General features: G+C 37.7%; 1 protein-coding gene across 1 annotated transcript in view; it reads right to left on the bottom strand.

Moving 5' to 3' along the window:
- The window catches only part of MBOAT2 (membrane bound O-acyltransferase domain containing 2), a 93147-nt gene that overhangs the window by 16572 nt on the left and 57314 nt on the right, over nucleotides 1–19261 (bottom strand). Inside the window, exons 5-8 of the mRNA XM_058836489.1 lie at nucleotides 15386–15441; nucleotides 7672–7726; nucleotides 6704–6887; nucleotides 804–996 (exon numbers count right to left, since the gene is read on the bottom strand). Of these exons, the coding sequence (XP_058692472.1) occupies nucleotides 804–996; nucleotides 6704–6887; nucleotides 7672–7726; nucleotides 15386–15441 (488 nt within the window). The remainder of the gene's footprint in view (nucleotides 1–803; nucleotides 997–6703; nucleotides 6888–7671; nucleotides 7727–15385; nucleotides 15442–19261) is intronic.

Genomic DNA, 19261 nt, shown 5'->3' with positions numbered 1-19261 from the left:
GATGAAATCTGTTGTGTGAGCCACTTTCAAGATGTCAGATTACTTAAAGCATCTTCCTGTTGTATATATAATTTTTTTAGAAGTAACATAAAGGGAAACACAAAATATCCTTTAAACTATATAATCTATTCAAGTGTCTTAAATAAGTTACTAAGCATGTTATCCCACCAGCCATTCAATCTTTTAGTAAAAAAAGAGTAAAACTGAAGTGTCACCCATCAAATTCTGAAAACACCACCTACAATTAACAACAGTATCATGTATCTGAATTTCAACATATTAGGTTTCCTTCATGATTGAATAACATCAATATACAACATCAATAAAAGCAAATTACTAATAACTAACCACAGAAAGAGGTTAAAACTAACTTTGAAGATACACCAAAAACAAAGGTATCAAAATGAATTTTAAGAAACCCCAAACAAACAGAAGGATTGTACATTAGACTAGATTTACTACTACTTTTTCTTCTTTTAAAGTTATTAAAAGAAGAAAACTACATTGAAACACTACCACTCTCCAAAACTCCTTAGGTTTCACTCAGACTTGCAAAGGAGACTATGATCTCATTGGCAACACTCTCCCAACACTGTGCTTACATTTCTGGCAGCTTTTGTTTCCCGAAAAGAGAGATACTGTTCAATGTACTTAATACCTTGAAAGACTTAAATGCAATCAGGTTTTCCTAAGGCCTCAAGAGGGCACTGCCACTTTTTAATACACACTTGGGTGTGCACATCTCAGATGGCTCTCAATACATGCTCTTTCTGTTATTATTGTATTTTTAAATGTAGACTTACCTAAAGTCCATGCAAAATAATACTTGGGTCTGGCAGCCATAAGAGACACATACAGGTAGAAAAACCTTACAGGCCATGATGCTGTAGCTCTGAAGTTATCATCAATGTTGTATTCCACAGGCAAAGTTTTTGTAATAGTCATGTGGAAGAGTAAGGACAGTCCACAGATCAAGAGCTTCTGTGCCACGGCTACCTGAAAATTTCACAAGGGGGATTCTGTAAGCTTCATTTTTTTTTGTTTATCTTCTGGAAACAAAGGAAAGTTATAATCTTCCTTCCCTATACAGATACATACATATGTTAATTTTTCAGTAATATATATACTAGTAACTTGATAATAGTTTATAAAATAATTGCTATTTTATAGAGACTCAAGGAATATTGATCAAGTTGTGAGCATCACTGCTGGCCAACACAACAAATCCAGTCTGACTATACCGAGCCGCTAAAAGCCCTTTTAATAACCAGAGCACCTTTTGCAACTCAGTTTTTTTTCTTATTCTCTTGTCAAACTGCTACAGCAATTAAATTGTTACGACATCATAACACAAAACATATTATCTAGGACAAAGTAATATTATTACTGCAGAGACTCCAAAATAATGGCAAAACCCAAGTTTTTTTTTTTCAGGACTCTTTGGCATAATGCAGGTGTTCAATTGCTGCCCAACTCAATACATCAATCATTTCTGTTAGATTATTACCCCATCTAAATGCTAAACCAACTAAAATACTGAAATGACTTATGAATTTCAGGCCAAATTTCAGCAAATCAGTTCTAGATAGACCTGTTTTCCCAGTCAGAGTGATCAAGCTACAATGGGACAAATAATATGCTCACAGATGTGTAAAAGTGTGCTGTTCAGATAGGACCTAACCAAATTTTCTCAAAACTCCGCTTTGATATAACCACCACAATTAAAGAGTATGTATTTTTGGTAGAACTTTTCTAAGGATCCATATAAAACATACAGAGCACTATATGTTTACATATAGAGCAATATATATGCCTGACACTGACTGTTCAAAGTCATTAGTCTGATCCGTGTCCCAAGGGCAGATACCATGTTTTGTGAAAGTCCCCAGTAACATACTAAAACAAGCACTAACAAATGAGAAGTTTGAGAGCTAATTCATTTAAACGTGATTTTCAGATTTTTATTTTATGTAATCTTGATATTGAAACATTACAGTTTTAATTCACATTACAATTATACAGATACTAAACTTGACAAGAAAACAATCTACTTTTGTTTGAAGCATCAGAACAAAAATATATTCAGAATCTGTCTATACGGCTTCCAGTACACCCATCCAAACGTGTAAAGATAACATCCTGCTTCACTGAGAGTTCAGCTTCACATCTAGTTCCAAAATAAAACTCCTTTCCATCATACAGAATGGAGCAGTAAATGTCCAGCTGAAAGCACACACTTTGGTAAGACAGACAGTATCAAAGATTCACCCAGTTGCACAGATGTAAGAAATGGTACAACCTGATGTGACTAAAAAATTAGACTTGGAAAAGCTGTAAAACAGTGAGGGTATTTTTGGATATTGCATACATTTCACTTGGCTCATCTCAGAAGGTATTTCAGAGAGGATCAGGAATCCCAGCTATTTAGAAAAACATCAGCCAGATAATTCAGGAGGTGACTACCTATTTATGGTTAAAGCTGGTGCGTAATTATTTGTTTCTACTTTCTAATAAACTTCATTTAATAATTTATTCTATTACAAGAGTTCAACATGAAGAGCATTCATTTCCTAAAAGCATTCCTTCATTACTCTAGAACTATTAATAATCTCTCTCTCTGCTACAGCAGAGGGCAAGTTCAGTTGGCATAACACCTTCAGGATCTTAAATAGAAATGAATGTTCATAAAATCAGTTACTACTAAAACTAATGAATTTTTCATTCTGGTATGCAGTATCTGACAAATGTAAAAGTCTGATATTTGTAAGCATCAGAAGGCACCACACCAAGTTCTGAAGACATTTGCAAGGATTTAAGGCCTAAGCCATAATTACAAGTCATGTTCAATTATGCAGGAGAAACAATATTTATAAGCTGATAACAGTAACATGCAAGTTAAAACATAAGTATGAATACATAAAATAGGTTATTTCCATCTGAAGATGACCACAAAGTCTCAAAAAATGTTTTGGCCACTTATCTCTGTTCAACAACTTGCTTTGTGCCACTGCTTCTATTTAACAATTCTTCTATTAGTAAAAAGATGTCACTCACCTGCCTACTCAATGCCAAACATGCTTTGTATTTCTCTGAATTTCTCTTAATTAATTGTGGAGGTGAAAACACCTCCTTTAAGAAAGAGCATCAGAATTTCAAAATAATTTATTTTAAGAAAAAAGTAGTGAATTTGAACACTACTCTGCCATAAATTAAACTTTTTCTATTTTTTTAATTGCACTGCTTCACTGAATAATTGTAAATCCCAGCACAATGATACCTCTTAGAGGGATCAGAATCAGGGATAATAGTGTCCTTAGAAAACTGTGGTGGAGATAAATCCCCCACCTCTACAAAGCTGGGGAGCTGCTGTTTCCAGCCCAGTTTAAGCAGTTTCTGAAGGCCAAGCCAAGCACAGGCTGCAGTGCAAAGCAGAGTCCTGCCCTGCCTCCACTCCTTCGCTCCAGGTTTGCTTCACGCTTCTTAGGCTGAGTCATATCAGATAAACAAATCAGATAAAAACCTAGATTTTTGGCAGTTTGGATGAGGGGGTGGTTTGTTTGAAATTTTTTTGGTGGGAAGGTGATAGTATGTTTGGTAGGTTTTAGTGGTTTATTTGTTTGTTTTTTCACAAGAAGTTAGTTTCAGACTAATCAAATTATCTGAATCAGACTACAACACTGTGCACTGACACCAACAAAATCATGGTTCAATTGTTCAATTACCTATTGAGATGCATTTGGTAAAATATTCATTCACTTCCTATTGCTTAATTAATCAGTTTTTTAATAGAACTCTCTTTGCCAAGGCATAAATGGGCAATCACTGAATTACACAGTCACATTGGGGGGTTGGTCAGTTTTTACAAGGATGAAGTAACTTGAAGTTAAATTTCATTTATTCTATCAAGTTTTCAACATAGCAAAATAACTGCTTTGTTAAGTAATTAAAAGACAGTAAGATGCAGGATAACTTTGACCTCAGAAGAAATACAAAGTATTTTACAACAAAAAGGTAAAAAGACCTGTCTTGTCTAGTTTTGATAAGCAACTGGGTATACCTGTATAAATACATCAAATATGATCAACACTGGGAAGGGAAGGAGGTACTTAAGCTAGGAGACAGTGCCAGGACAAAATTAAACGTGCATAAATTAGATGGGAATAAAATTAGGTTGAAAGCTAGATACCTAATTGGAGAAAGGGGCTCAGGAGAAGCTTTCTAATTGAAGAAATAAAGGTAAAACACTCACAGAGGTCAGAAATTTTAGAAATAAATTACTGCATAAACATGTAAAATATATAAAAACAGATTTTAAAAAGTAGAGAGGACTGTTCAAAAATTTTATTTGAATGAACTTGTTCTTAGGTTGATAAAGAATCAGTACATAATACATAATATTGAATGATAATAAAGCACATTATTCTGGGAAGGTTGGTATCTCAGATAAAAATTATAGATAATTAAGCAAGAACATTATAACCTGTAGGAAGATTCTGCATAATAAGCAAGAAAGCAGAAATCTGCTGACAAGAATCTTGTATTTTAAGGGTAGCCATAATAAAAAGAAACTTACAAAGACAGATATTAATTTCTGAGAGTTGACACCACTTTGAGCACCAACAACTGATAGCTTGCAAAAAGGCACAATAGGAGGGATATGAGAAGTAAGTTTTAATATGATGACTTGATTCATTTAACATGCAATGAACACAGCAAAAGTACTAATCCAAGTTAACATCATGCAGTCAAAACACAGTATAGAGGAGGAGGCTGGCATGAACCACTTTGATTATGTAATTATATTTTTACAAGAAATGAAACTTACTATAACTCAGCTCAAGGATTCTTTTTTATTTATGGCATTAACATTTGCTGATCCCCACTACATTTAAAATCTTTTGAGTTACCTAGAAATTTATTCTTCTTGAAATAATAATGAATTTAAAGTATTAATATAAAGTTAATGGTATTTAAACATTCTTCTAGAACAAGAAAATGAATATTTTAATTGATACAGCAAATGCAGTAAAATTGTGTCATTCATCTTTCTCCAAAAGCACACAATACTCACTGGTGTTATAAAATGCAGCCAAATTTCTCTGATACCAATTGGGAGATGAAGTATCAAGAACATAAACAACTTCTCTTTGTTTTTATGTCAAAAGCTAATGCAGCATAAATTGCAAAAGTTTCAAGCATCTTAAGAGCAATTAATTTCAACGAAAACCACTTACCTGAAAGAAGAAGCCATCATAGGTTTATATTTATTTCTATTGACCTTGTCCATATTACTAGCAAGATTATGTGGTAAAAAGCCAGAAAATCCTATCAGGCAATCAGTAGATGTGTGTCCAGAAGTACTGATACAGGTAGATTTGGTTTACCTCCATTCATTTGCAATAATTTTACTACATAACACTTCTCTGCAGAAATAGGATTTTGGTACACAAGACTTTACTGGGCTAAAACAATGCTTAGAAACAGAAGTGCCTGCGACTTTGTCAATACAACATATCAAAGCAGAGCATGGGCCATGTAATGGCAATCCACACAAGGAATTCTCCCGTGTCTTTTACCCTTCCTAACTTGCTCCACAGCTCACTTGTGTGAGCTCATGTGCTCTGTCAACTTGTGGAGCACCTTCAAGTGTTATCCTCCCACCATGAGTTTAGATGCCAGTTGTGCAAGTTACTACAATCACACAAGATGGGTAAGATGGCATATGCAAAGAGTCCTCACACACTTTCCAGGGATGGAAGTAGCTGGAGATGCCCCAACCGATTGGGAAGCAAGCACCCCCCTTGGCCCAGCTGTGGGGCTGTAACCTCCAGATAGCAGGACAAGACAAGCAGCTACATGTGGGAACATCTTCATCTGCTCCAGCAACAGTTGGTCTCAAGCAGAACATGGGCAACTGGCGCTGGAATTAGCAAAAGCTATCTGTGTGAAGTGTTCCAATGGACCCCATGAAATATCTGCTTCTTATGTGAGGTAACAATTATCTTAAGCACATGCAAACTTAAATGCCAGATATATTACTATTTAAGATTATATGAAAAGAGTGGGAAAATAATATTCAGTACCTATTAACCTTATCGGACTAAAGTCTAAAAGTAACAAGTTTGTGAGCTTTTAATTCAAATTCAGGTCATACAATCTCTCCTGTAAGACATGATCAACTGGACTATCTTCTCTGTGTATTTGGTCTCTTCTCCAATAACAGACCAAAGAGAAAAAAAGACTTATGTGGCTCAGAATACTATTCATAGGGTTATGGCCAGTACATCTTTTACTACACCTTCAGATCAAAATCCATCTTTAATACCTCTCTACATGACTGCAAGCATGAAAAATTAAACTGTTTCTATGACTTTTTCAATTTGTTACATATGACTGGGTTTTATGCACAGTATATGCTTTGAAGTGATCACGCATGAATGGTTTTAAAGATGGCTTTTTACCATATAAGCTTGTTAGGAAGCTCCAAATTCATCTGCTTTTATCCACAAGATCCAGACTGGTAACCATGGAGAAAACCTGCCTTTAAAAAATAAGCATATAACTTTTTGAACAGGGAACTATTCTGCTGATGAATGAACTCCAGATACAGCTCAGCAGTGATGCCTGTAAATGAAGAGTGCAAACCAAGCTTTCCATGCAATGATTACATAAGCATCAGCACTGCAAGAGTCATACATCTTACATTTGGGGAAGGATCCGTTTGTTCATACTTTGTATCTTCCTTCCCATTTGCTTCAGACTGTTGCAGCTGGTATGATCTGCCTTCAATGAAAGTAATATAGTCTTTGTAAGAGCATAACGGGCCTGCCAGGATACCCATGAAATTACAGTTGTAACTTAAATACTCCAGTAGACTTGGCATGCGTCTGTAATTCAAAGACAAGCAACTTGTGAGATGGATTGTGTAGTTCTTCAGGATTTCCACAGCAGGAAAGGTCATACTCCATGCCATTGCTCACTCTGACTGCAGTAAAAACCACACGGACAAGAGCAGTTTGTCTGTCTTTTGTAATCACAGCTCAAAACATTCTACACAGTGTTTCTTTCCAACCCATATTGAGTATTTTCACAGACATTCTGAACTCTACTGAGTTTCTCCTTGCTCAGTAGAGGAGTTTGACTGAAGCTGAGCCTGAGGAAGGAAAGGGAAGGCTGTTTTCCTAAGTAATTGTTCAACTGTATTAAGTTCTCTATTTTTCCCTCAACAATTGAATGAATAAACAAAGGTTAGTGTTAACTGGCAATAATTTCAATTAAAGCAAAGGTCTCAACAGTCTTTTGTCCAAAGCAATATACTATTTTCAAGTGTCCTGAATAAAGAAATGAGAAAAGGCAAGTTAAATACTGAAAAACAGAATTTAACAATGTTTCTTCACCAGCTACTTCATATATGTACTGTTTACTAATCTCCTGATATGGCATTCATAGACTGCATAGAACTTAGAATGTTTTTCCTAAATAACTATAAAACTTACTCCTAGTGATATTTTTCAGAAGAACAGATGTACAAATTAAACTAAAAATATATAAAAACACAGATCTGTTTTGCATGAGCTTATAAACTCGGTCTTGAATGTGAGCTGTAGAAACTGCACAGAGTATTAATAAAGCACACAAAACACCCCCAAAGCAGGATGTCTGAAAGCCTACCTTACAGCCAAACACCTCTGTGATGGAGTCAAGTCTTCATTTTTCCGAAACATTCCTAGGAAAGAGGACAGGAAAAAGAAGAACATAAAGAAAAGCTAAAACCCCCCCACATTAATTAGCAGTTTCTCTACTCAGCAGAACTAGCTTCATGATGCAATGTAATTTCTTAACGCCTCAAGCAATTTCAGAGCTATTATGTCACATAACATTTTTGCTGGAGTTAGATCAAACAATTCTTACTGACAAAATTACAAACTTTCGTATCTTCAGTAATATCCAGCAGTGCCTAAACATGAAATCATGTAGAATTCAGGAAAGCATTAGGACAACTTGAAAAAAGCATTAACAAAAACAATTCTCCTACACTGGTCGGGACTTCAAAGTCTGCAGGTTGTAAAACCGTTTATTTCCAATTCTGGAAACAGGATAAGCCCCCAGACATTGTCATTAGTCACTGTAGTTTTGATGCATAAAATGAACATAGTCCAAGAGAGATTTCAGCAATTCAAAACTTACAGCAGACCTCAAGAACAGCTTTGCACAGCAAGTAAAGTTTGTGACCAAGGTGCAGTGAAGCAGGAATGGCAGGAAAGGGTGCCACAGCCTTTTTTTCTGAGCACTAACAAGAAGCTCTAACCCCTGCTAGCAGAAGGGGGCAGTCCAAGTCTTAAGTTTAGCAGCAATCTGAGTTTACCTTCTTGCCATATGTGGCTATTTCTGAAATGCTGGCAACCTATCCCTGAAAAAAGTCTTCAAAATCTGTACTCCCATGAAAGAGAAAAGTGAAAAATTTCAACATTTTCATTTATTATGAAATACACTAATTCAGGAAAACAAAAAAAGTAGAGCTCCCTCCTTTAGACAGCCCTGGCTAATACCAGCCCGCTCTGAATGGTATTCAGAATTCCAGTGAGAATGACCACTTCAGATCCTCCTGCAGCCTACTCTAGTGGCTCAGACATTCTCCCACATGCAGCCATTTCCTGCTGCTCATATTTGCATTTTTTATTTGCCATTGCAAGTACTAAAAACTTTATGAACATAGCTTCCTAAAGGAAATCAATTTTATGGGATCACACTTCAATTATCTTCCTCCACAGCAGTGCTTAAACACAACAGCCAATTCCTAATCAAGTCTGACAAAAGAGCAGGGCAATATAAATATGAAATCCTAACATGTTTTATGAAAATAGCTACTTCTATAGAAGATACTCCTCCTCTCATGGAACAGTTGTCTTTAACCCCACTCCTTGATGCCAGTAAATGCAGAGGGGAGCCCTTATACCCAGGGTAATTTTCAACTGGAGCCAGTTTTTTTTTAGATATCAAAATCAGTCAGCCTTATGACAAAAAAAAGATTGAGGAGCTGAGGGGAAGTAAAAGCTAATTTAATTCTATGACTCATGGAAACATTTGTTATCTACAAAGATAATTCTGTTGTCTTAGTGTGACTCCAATGTGGCCATGATCTTCACACACTTATGACTTCAAAACCACACTTTTAGTCTTCAACAAAGCTGAGAATACAGAGGGGTTACCAACTTGCCATCTCCTCTCTTTCCCCATTATGTGGGAAAATGCCTTCCTTGGTCCTGATCATTCACAGTCGAAAGTCATCCCCATTCATACTCATTCAAGGCAAGAAACTGAAGAATAAATTATCACCCCCTAACTTCATGCAACACCTTCTCTTCCTCATCACTACATTTTCACATCTTCTCCTTGATTCTGTAGCAGACTTCTATGCTAATAAAGGCACTGAATAAAAAATGTGGAAGAACCGTTTTGAAAGATTCTATAACCTTTAAGGCCATAATATTATAGTTCTCAGGTAGTGAATCTCTGAATTTAATACAAACAGAAATTTAACACAAAGACACCTACAGATGGATGTAGATCCCACTAGTGAAGTGTCCCATACAGAGCCTTCAGTCTCTCACAGCCCACACAACGAAAACTGACAGGAGCAGAAGCCTTCTTTGCCCTTATATTCCATGTCAGTATTTTACTATTAAGTTAGAAAGAGGAAGCAATCACCCAGTGTGTCCAAATGAACTTGCATAAAGCCAGATTAGACACTAAACAAGAGATTCATTAGTCAAATGAAGCATTTCACATCACTGATGTGTGTCTCAGTTTGAAAGATATATATCTGCTAGGGAAGGCAGGAGCCTCCCTTGGAATGAAAATGTAAGCCCTGTCCCTCCGAATTATTATAATTTTGAAATTAAGGAGCTCTCAGGCAAAGGCATGGGGATAGGAATAAGAGTTCTTTACTGGTATTTATAACAAAGCAAACAGCAGCTCTGGCACTCACACCAAACAGAACAGGACCGTGACCCTCCCGGCCGCAGGCGCGCTCCCCTCGCCGCAGTCCCGGGCACGGCCGCCAGGGGGCGCTGCTGCTCCCGGCGGGCGGGGCAGGCATTCCGCCGCGCCAGCAGGGGGCGCTGTGGCGCGGGCTGAGGCCACACGCGGGAATGGCGGCTCGGCTGGGACGGGTCGGGACGGGACGGGAGAGAGGCTTTGCTGCGCAAACCCCTCTGGGGCAGCCGGTCCCGGTGTTTAAGCAGGATTTACGGAAACAGCAAGCTGGGCCGGAAGGAATGAGCAAAACTCCCGGGGTGGTAGCAAGATGCATCAGACGCTCCGGACCTGTGGCTGGAACCGCGGGAGGTCTCGGCCGGCAGGGGGTGCGCGGCTACAGCGCAGCAATGGGGACGGGACAGCGGCACCCGGCTCCCAGCAGGGCGGAGAGGGGCAAGCCCAAGATCGCGGCACCCGAGCCGACGAGGATAGTTCTCTCATTTAGTGATGTAGGTGTTAATAAGGGCTCAGCACAGCGGCTGCTCTTACGAGCCAAGACTCACCCACAGAAGGGATGAGGCAGTACCGGACTAGGCTCCGGCGGTGACAGGGAATCCTCTTCGCAGTGAGCAACAGCCCGCCTGTCCTCCGAAACCCAGAGCGAGAGCCCCAGCAGCTCCCCCAACCCCCATCTTTTTGCCTGTCCAAATCTCCAGGTATCCTCTCCCCTGAGTTTGGCCACTCTTCTGTTTTTCTTAAGTACCCGGAAGTACCCAATAGTATCCTAGCAGCTTATGGGAAAAAATTCCATAAGTACAAAAGAAAGAAGCCCCCAACACTGATATGAAAAAGGAGGAAAAAACCCTCAAACCTGGAATAGAAGAATCTAACCACTGAAATACAATCTGTGGTTTTGGAGAGGTAGGAGGAAAGAAACCATGTATTTAAAACAGATTTTAGTTATACACATACATAAATACATATGAAGTCATTTAAGGCCCAAATAACTTGGTGAGCAATGCACTTGCTGTCTCAAACATACTGCCTCCAAGTAAGCCTCCATTAATTTTTCATTTCCCTATCTCACTAAGGTTTCCCTCCACCCAGCAAATTCTTTGAGGTCAGGTTAGTGGCTTTCCCTGTTGGGTTTTTTTTAAAATGCTTTCTCAGTGCCTAGAAGGCCCATTTATAGTTTTAGCACAGCATGCAAGAACATGATGATCTGTCGTACTCTTGAAAGCTTTCAGGAAGCTATCATTAAGATTTTTTTTAGATCACAGGAAACAAACATAGAAGAGGTGCTCTTACATTGATGCTTACTCAATATGAGATGAATTAATACATATGTATTCACTATTTCCCAGGCCCATGGGAACAGAGACCTCATAAACCACAGCTGTTCCCTATCTACTACACACCAAAGATGAAGAACTCCCACTTCAGCAGCACACTGCTGGCTAGGGAACTCATGACGTTTTGTAACATTCCTCTGGAGATTTTAAGAATTGCTCTCTTGTGTCCTAAAGCAGGAGACTACCACAACAACTGCAGCTCTTACTACCAAATCACACAGCTGAGATTAGAGAAAATGGGTTTTATCAAACTTCTGTTAGAGAGGTGAAACAATTTTGTCACTCAGCAACTGTAACTATCTTCTCATCTGTAAAGCAGGAAATACTCCTATGTTCCTTCCTTGCTAAAAGAATTTTACCATCATCAGTAAAAAAAAAAATTACCAAGTGGTCTAGATCATGAGGAAGTTCTAGCTTTACATTCCTTCTCGAGAGCCCATATCCTAATGGTAACAAACCCAACACCCTTAGGCACACACCACTATCCTGCCACACAGACTTTATTATGGGATATTATGACCGCTTCTGGGCTCTCACTACAACATATCATGGCATCACCCCAGCTTTGTCATTAAACTTATCCACTTCTGTATTTGCATGGAAATCTGGCTAATCCATAACTAATAAAATCTTAGACATAGTATTATGTATTAATAATAAACAGATACTATTGCAGGCTCTGTTGCAATTACAGTAAATTTTGTGGTTCTAAAATGAATCACCAGTTGAGCCCAAATGTATGTTGTTATTAAAACATTTCAAGATCCAAAGACACACGGACAATAACAGTTTTAGTTACTACCATACTGACACCAACAAAGGCAAAGAGGTATGAATGCCCACTGAATAAAATCGAAAAAAACCTACAAAAAAAGCAGTAAAATTTATAAGTCTTAATATCCAGAGAGCCATGCAAGCAAAATGCAGGTACAAAACTATAGTTGAAGACTTCGAAGGGGAAAAATACAATACAATTCCATTAACCAATAAGGACACATACGATTAAAAAAAAATAAAAATTGGTAACTGATACTGAAACAATAATCACCATGCTCTCACTATCATAAGAGGGACACATTAAAAATTAAAAAAATAAAAAAAAGCAATAGGTAATTGGAGAGAGAGCATTAAGAGGAACTCCTATACATAAGAAAGCAACAATTTACCAAAAAAAAAAAACAAAAAACAACCCACAAAACAGCACCACACCATGGCAGTTTCACTTATATAATTATAATTATATATATAATCAAAATATTAGAAAGCAATGTTTTTGTTCAACAGCTGCAATTTTTTTTTCTAATAAAAAATGAAATTCCTATTTCTCCCTTAATACTTTATTCACCTGAAGTGTTGCATAAATAAATCTAAATCTTGCCATAAAAATTAATAGGGACATCAGCAGTTTCCAAATCACATAAAAAGAAATTCTACCTTTAGAATATACATGTGAGATGCCAGGGGTAATCAGCAAAAAATACAAAGCAAGTATTAACACAATGACTACTCATTTTTGGCATTCCTCATTTGAGTAACAAGGAACTGCAAAGTAAGAACTATCAAAGACTGAAGTTAAAATGTAAATCGGAATACATGAAATGCATACTCCAAATCTCTTGAGGTATAAGTTTGTGATCCATGCAAACGTCTGAAAAGTCTGTATTACACAGCAAGCCTCAAGTACAGAATCACAGAATAGGCTGAGTCAGAAGGGACCCACAAGGATATCAAGTCCAAACCCTACACAACTTGCATTTAATTTCCCTGCTTAACAAAATCCCCCACGACAAGAGCACAAGGGTGTAACAGTTATAGGGGCAGCTGTTATTTGTGTATGGGATCCATAGTAGTTTTCAACTTGGAAACTAGCTATGGAAACATATCCACTTAGCTAGACAGATACTTGAATGTGCAGCATGACTGAGTGGCCTTTCTGGCTACATTCAGTTCACTCCAGGACCTTCAAATGAAACCAGCAGAACATAAACTGGCTGCCCTGGAAAGATCGAGTCCAGAAGACTGGCCTTTACCAAAATCCAACCCAGCTACCACCAGAAACTTGGAAGTTTTACCAGGAACTTCCAACACACAACACTTTTTTTTCAGCTGGTAATTTTCATTACTCTCCTTGGATGTACTGGCAAAAAATGAGGGAAGAAAATAAAGTAATTGGTGATTAATATAGCCAAGCTGATGTGGCTAGAGGCTCAGAGTGCCATTAATCACTTAGTAGAAAGATTTGCAACATTATCTCCTCTCCTGTCAGTATATCTCTAAGTAATTTCCAGTGGAAGCATGGACCTTTGTACAGTGAACAAACGTCCACTGACAGTAGGGCTTGTTTTCATTAATTTGTCATGAAGGATCCCTTTTAGGTTGTCCAAGACTAAAATACTTTGCTTTAATGCAATCTTAGTCTCCCCTGTACATCTTTTCTTAGCATCTCCCGACACCAGACTATAAATTGCTCCTGAATTCACATTGGTCACATCAACTTTTGAAAGTCATGTTCACACTGCAACCATGACCATCCAACCCAAGGTATCTGCTAAACTGCAGACACAATCAGAGAGAAATTTTTCCAGTTTACTGTTAGCTATTCCTCAAGGGCTGACAAAGAATTTAGAGGTCAATGAGGAACAAAATTTGTTTAAGACTTCAACTATAATTCAGTGCTACCTATAAAGAAATCCAGAAGAAAATACAAATTACCTGAATTAATTTAAGTAGCAAAAATTCTAGTCTAGTTGGTGATGGAAGTTAATAGAGCTGACTAAATGAAACATTTGTTTGAAGATTGCCAGGAACACTCACGTGCTTGTTACATACCACCACTCTACTATTTGTGCATGATATCAGCAAATTCAGAATAGCTCTTTCCCCTAGCAAAATAATAGAGGAAGCATTCATACTTGATACTAGAACTTCTTTATAATAACCTGTTTCCACTGCCTTGTATACTCCGTACTTCAGTTGATTACAGCTTGCAAGATTACTACTTTTGAATATATTTTCCCTAGAAGTTAAACATCACTGTCTTTGACCAACTACATATGGCTAGTATTATTTATTTTCATTCATACAAAAATACTTAAAAAAGGTATTTTCCCAACTTTTCATATTCCTGAATGTTTTTGCCTACAGGCTTCTCTAGACAGTGTCACTTAACAAGAAGGAAAAAAAAAAGAAACACCAACAGCACTAAAGCTAGGATGTATATGAGACAAAAACACATTAAACTTCATGCACAACATTAATAAGCAATATCAGAACAGCAGGTGTCTTGATCCAGATGTCTGGAGCTATACTCTCAAATCTTCAACTTAAATCTGTACCTCCAAGTGATTCAAGCTAATTGGACAGATTTATTAAATGACATTTTCAAACTTTAAAATGAAAATTATTTATTTGAATTTCAAGGTAACTAAAAACCTAGCTATCCTACCCATGAAAGCCAACATTAGGATTCACTGTCACAACTAGGGCCCACTTACCTGATGGATACATCTGACAGAAGAAAAGACATAAATGTAATTAGATAATCTTCCTGTTCACAGCAATCTGTTCACTGTGAGTGTAATTACAATACTAAACAAAATGAAACACATAAAGGCTTCATAAAAATCAGCATATATGGCACCAACTAGGGAAGTGCTCAAGAATTAGCATTTTAAAACAAAAGGTGCTTAACAAATGAAATTACATGTGCTTTTTCTATCCATCTGTCAGCAACAGATCTCTGAATTAGGAAGTTCTTTAGTTAACTCTCACAGTCCAAAAGAATATCAGTGTTCTTTAGACACTAACTCCAGATGTGTCACTGGTCTTCTGACAAGTCATATATACTGCACAGTGTCAGCATTTTTAGAGCTCCTGTAGAGTCTGAGCAACATTTCTCAGTACTTTCATTAATAAGCATCAATTAAACAGTTGAGAGACAGAAATTTATTTTGCCTTGAAACACAAAACTGGTCTAAAGTAATTCACTGACTCATTATGAACTTTTCCTTAAATTCATTTTGGATGGAAAATTAAACACAGTAAAGAAATCTTACCATCATGAATCTCAAATGCCAAACTAGTGATCTTCTGCGTAATTATCATCATTGGGCTGTCACAAAAAAAGGAAGAAAAAACAATTTAGATACAAATTCAGGATTTTCTTTCACTTAGAAATACCAGGGGAAGTTTATATTAGGAGTCCAAGGTAACTCCTCTATGCTGGAATGTCTTCAATGCAAGAACAAAGTGATTTGTTTCTTAGCTCAAACCATTGCAGTTTTCAACGCAATGAGAAGAATTTAAACCTTAAACGTAGTATTTGATATCACCTGTCTTTTACTGCTGCATTAGGTTCTACAAATACAGCTGAAGTGTTTCATGTGTATTTTCTACTAACATAACATATTTTTACAGGGAGAAGAGTAAAGGACAGAGCAATTATTGTAAGTTACAGCAGCAGTAAGCAAAGGACAAGAGAACTATAGCAAAGTTGAATATTAAAATAAGTTATTTAGCTATGCAGACCACCTCCATGGTTTCTACTAACACTTGATTCTATCTTTGATTTTTCCATGCAGAATTATTATTTGCTTCAAGTAAACATATCTGGAAAAACAAAAACCCAGCATCATTATGCTGTCTCAAACAGAGTTCACTTTGTTCTGAATTTGGTACACTTGAGTGAATCTTAAACTGTCCAAGAAATATTCTGCCCCGGCTAGCCAAGTGAGTTTTGTACTGAGAAATTATACCATTTTCATAGTATCTAAGAGTTTTGCCTGATGTGAATCTTAAAATTACAAACCCCCTCCCTGGGGTAGGGAAGCAATGTGAATTGCATAAAGTAAACTACTAGAATTTAGAAATTTAATTTTGAAATCAGATCTCAAAAATCCTATCAGGGTTCAATTTACCTAAAAGTATCTGAGCTGGCAACAGAAAATACCCAAACCAAAAAACCAAGAACAACCAAACATCAAAAAACCCTACAAACAAAATACCCTCACAATAAAATAATCATTCTGTACAATGGACACTTAGTTTTGTTCACGTCTTGAGTGCACTTGGCATTTTTATAACACATTAAGTTGGCACAGAAACACAAATTCAAAAGCCGTCAAGTCCTCTTTCATTAACAGGGTTACACCAGTATTTCGCGGCATGGTTCAGTCCATCAAATTGATTTTTTTTTTTTTTTTTTTTTTTTTGGTAGTGGTTAAAACAACTTCAAAGCACAAAATTATTTCCAGTCCTTAAAATGCAATCAGGGGAAGAAAATTTCTATGGTACTACTAGTGCCCCAAATATCAGTGCCCTTGATATCAAGGCTAGAGTGACACACAAGGGTCATAAAGGAAGAAGACTAAACAGGAACAGATAGTCTGGTAAAATCCCTCATACCTTTTTCTAGCATTTAATCTGTAGGCCTGCCTGGTGCTGGCAGAAATCCCCAACTGACTCTAAACATAATGGGTTTTCCTTCTGTAAGCAGACATGTGACAGCATGGGTCCTGCCTGGTGGAAGGATGGAGTCCAGGAGGAACTCAGTCAGCCCTTGCATTAATTCCAGCTGATAAATCTGTCATTGTTATCACAGCAGACCCTGGTATTCTATTTTTTTTTCCTCCTGAAGTGGCTATTCCTGTATCATCAAATATTTGGCTGAGGAGCAAAAATCTAGAGACTAAAAGAGGAAGAGTCCTTCCTGGCACAGTAAGGCTGTGAAGCAGGATTTTAACAATCCCTTTTAGGTACTGGCAGAAAGGCAAAGGAGGCAGCTGGGATCTGTTAGTACTGCAGCCAGGACCACACAGCTCTGCACAAGCAATTGCATCTCCAGCATGAGGTATTCCCAGCTTTCTCTACTGTCAGTGCACTGAGACCTTCCTTCAAATTTTGACCAGATTTTCTAAGCTTGGGCACTTCAGACAGGCCCTGCAAGCTAGGAGAAATATCTAGATAAACATATTCAAAGGTCTTTTGGGGCTAACCACTGTATGAATCCCTGCCAACATCTTTAAAAAAACTTGCTTGTGCGGGAGTTCAGCAGCTGGTTAGGCAACTTTAGTTATTTTCTTGAGCTTACTCTCTTTTCCCAGAACCAGAGAAAGTTTTCTTTCTCTGCCTGTTTTGGAAGTAATCTCTGTCTCATGTCAAGGGAACGTATGAAGTATATGCCAGAGATTTAATGTGATATGCATACATCAAGCTCCCAAACTGGTGCACGAAAGGGTGGTTTAAGCCTGCCATCTCAAATGTACAATCAGAGGTCAGATCTAGGCTTCAGAACAGTTCTGTTCAGAGCACAGAGCTCATAAATCATGGAATAATTTGGGTTAGAAGGGACCTTGAAGATCATCTACCTCCATCATCTCTGCCCTGGGCACAGACACCTTCAATTAGATCAGGTTGCTCCATCCAACCTGGCCTTGAACATCTCCAGGGATGGGATGTGGGAATCTTTGGATGTGTTTAGACCTAGCAGAAATCCCTGAGCTACCACCAAACCATCAGAGCCACATCTGAAAGCAGTACAGTCACATTTGAGCAATGGTGTGCTCAAGCTCTACTAATTGTTTTGAGAATGGGAACAACAAAGTGCAATTACACCGTTTCCACAGTCAGCTCAAAACTTTGATCACTGCCAAGGTTGTACACTTTGGCCCTACAGTGAATTGGAAGGGGCAGCATCTGGATTACAGTTTCACAAGTAATGATGAAATTAAATTCAATATCAGTAAATCTAATGTCTTTATGCATATGACTGTGCTGCAAGCTCTCATTATAGCCAGTGGAGATGTAGTCAATAGAGTCAGGGGCATCTGACAAGTGACCCAGTTCACGCTCAGGTAGATAGTTAGTGGTGGGTCAGCTGAAATGCCCTCCAGGCTCTACTGTCCATATCAATCACATCTCTGCTGACTACAACTGGAACTTGGCTATCTGGCTTGAAGGCAGACACTTGGATGTAAGACAAATGTAGAAAGATGTTTTGGAAGGTAAGAAGATAAAGATGACAGAAAAGGTGAACTCAACCATAAGAGCTTTTGGTTCAGCCCACAAGTTAATTTTCTGGACTATATGCCTGTTACAAATAAAAACTGAGAAGCAACAAGGCTAACTAGTACAATTCTACCACAGGTTATGCTAAACTACAAAGACCACTGCCACTCAGTATCCCTGGAAAGTATTTAATGCATTATTTTAAGCAGACTAGCAAATACTCCCCATCTCTTTTTTTTCTTCCCCAGAATATACACTCTCCTTTAAATCAACAAAAGCACTATAACAGTAGCAAACTTGTAAGAAATATTGTGCTTCACTTCTCTGTGTCTGCAGCAGAAAAAGGAATTTCCAATATTATTTATTTTTGTTTTGCCCATTTAATTCTGTTTTGCTCCTGTACAGTTCAAGTCAAATATAGGTATAAGTTCATGATAGAACATGAGGGCACACAGAGACAAAACTTTCTGTTTCCAAAGTCTCTGTGACTACCTCAATACCAGGTGCCTGTCTCCTTAGCTTTCTCCTTCTGGAACACCTAACATAAAATGAAAAAAGAGAGAAGCTAAAAGCTGAATTCCATAAAATGATCAGATTTTCCTCAAAAAGTGGTATCAGACTGTGCCAGGCAAGCAAGTACACTAGACAATTCAAGGTTCATCATGCTGTCAAGGATGATAGCAGACAATTTAATGGAAAAATAAAAGAGGAAGAATTCCCATAGCCACCAAATCCTTTATGCCGTTCAGACAGGAACAAGAGGCAACAGATAACACATTGGTGGCTCTAACAAGAATAATCGTTCACAAAAATTCTCAGTCAGTATGATTAAAATATAGTTACTTATATATTTGCATGTGTTCCAATATGCACATACATACTGAGCTTTCTCCCGAAGTTTTAAAGGTCAACACAATTTGAGTGGG

Source organism: Poecile atricapillus, chromosome 3 (genome assembly GCF_030490865.1).
Source record: "Poecile atricapillus isolate bPoeAtr1 chromosome 3, bPoeAtr1.hap1, whole genome shotgun sequence".
Classification (NCBI taxonomy): domain Eukaryota; kingdom Metazoa; phylum Chordata; class Aves; order Passeriformes; family Paridae; genus Poecile; species Poecile atricapillus.
This window is presented reverse-complemented; position numbering and strand designations above follow the sequence as displayed.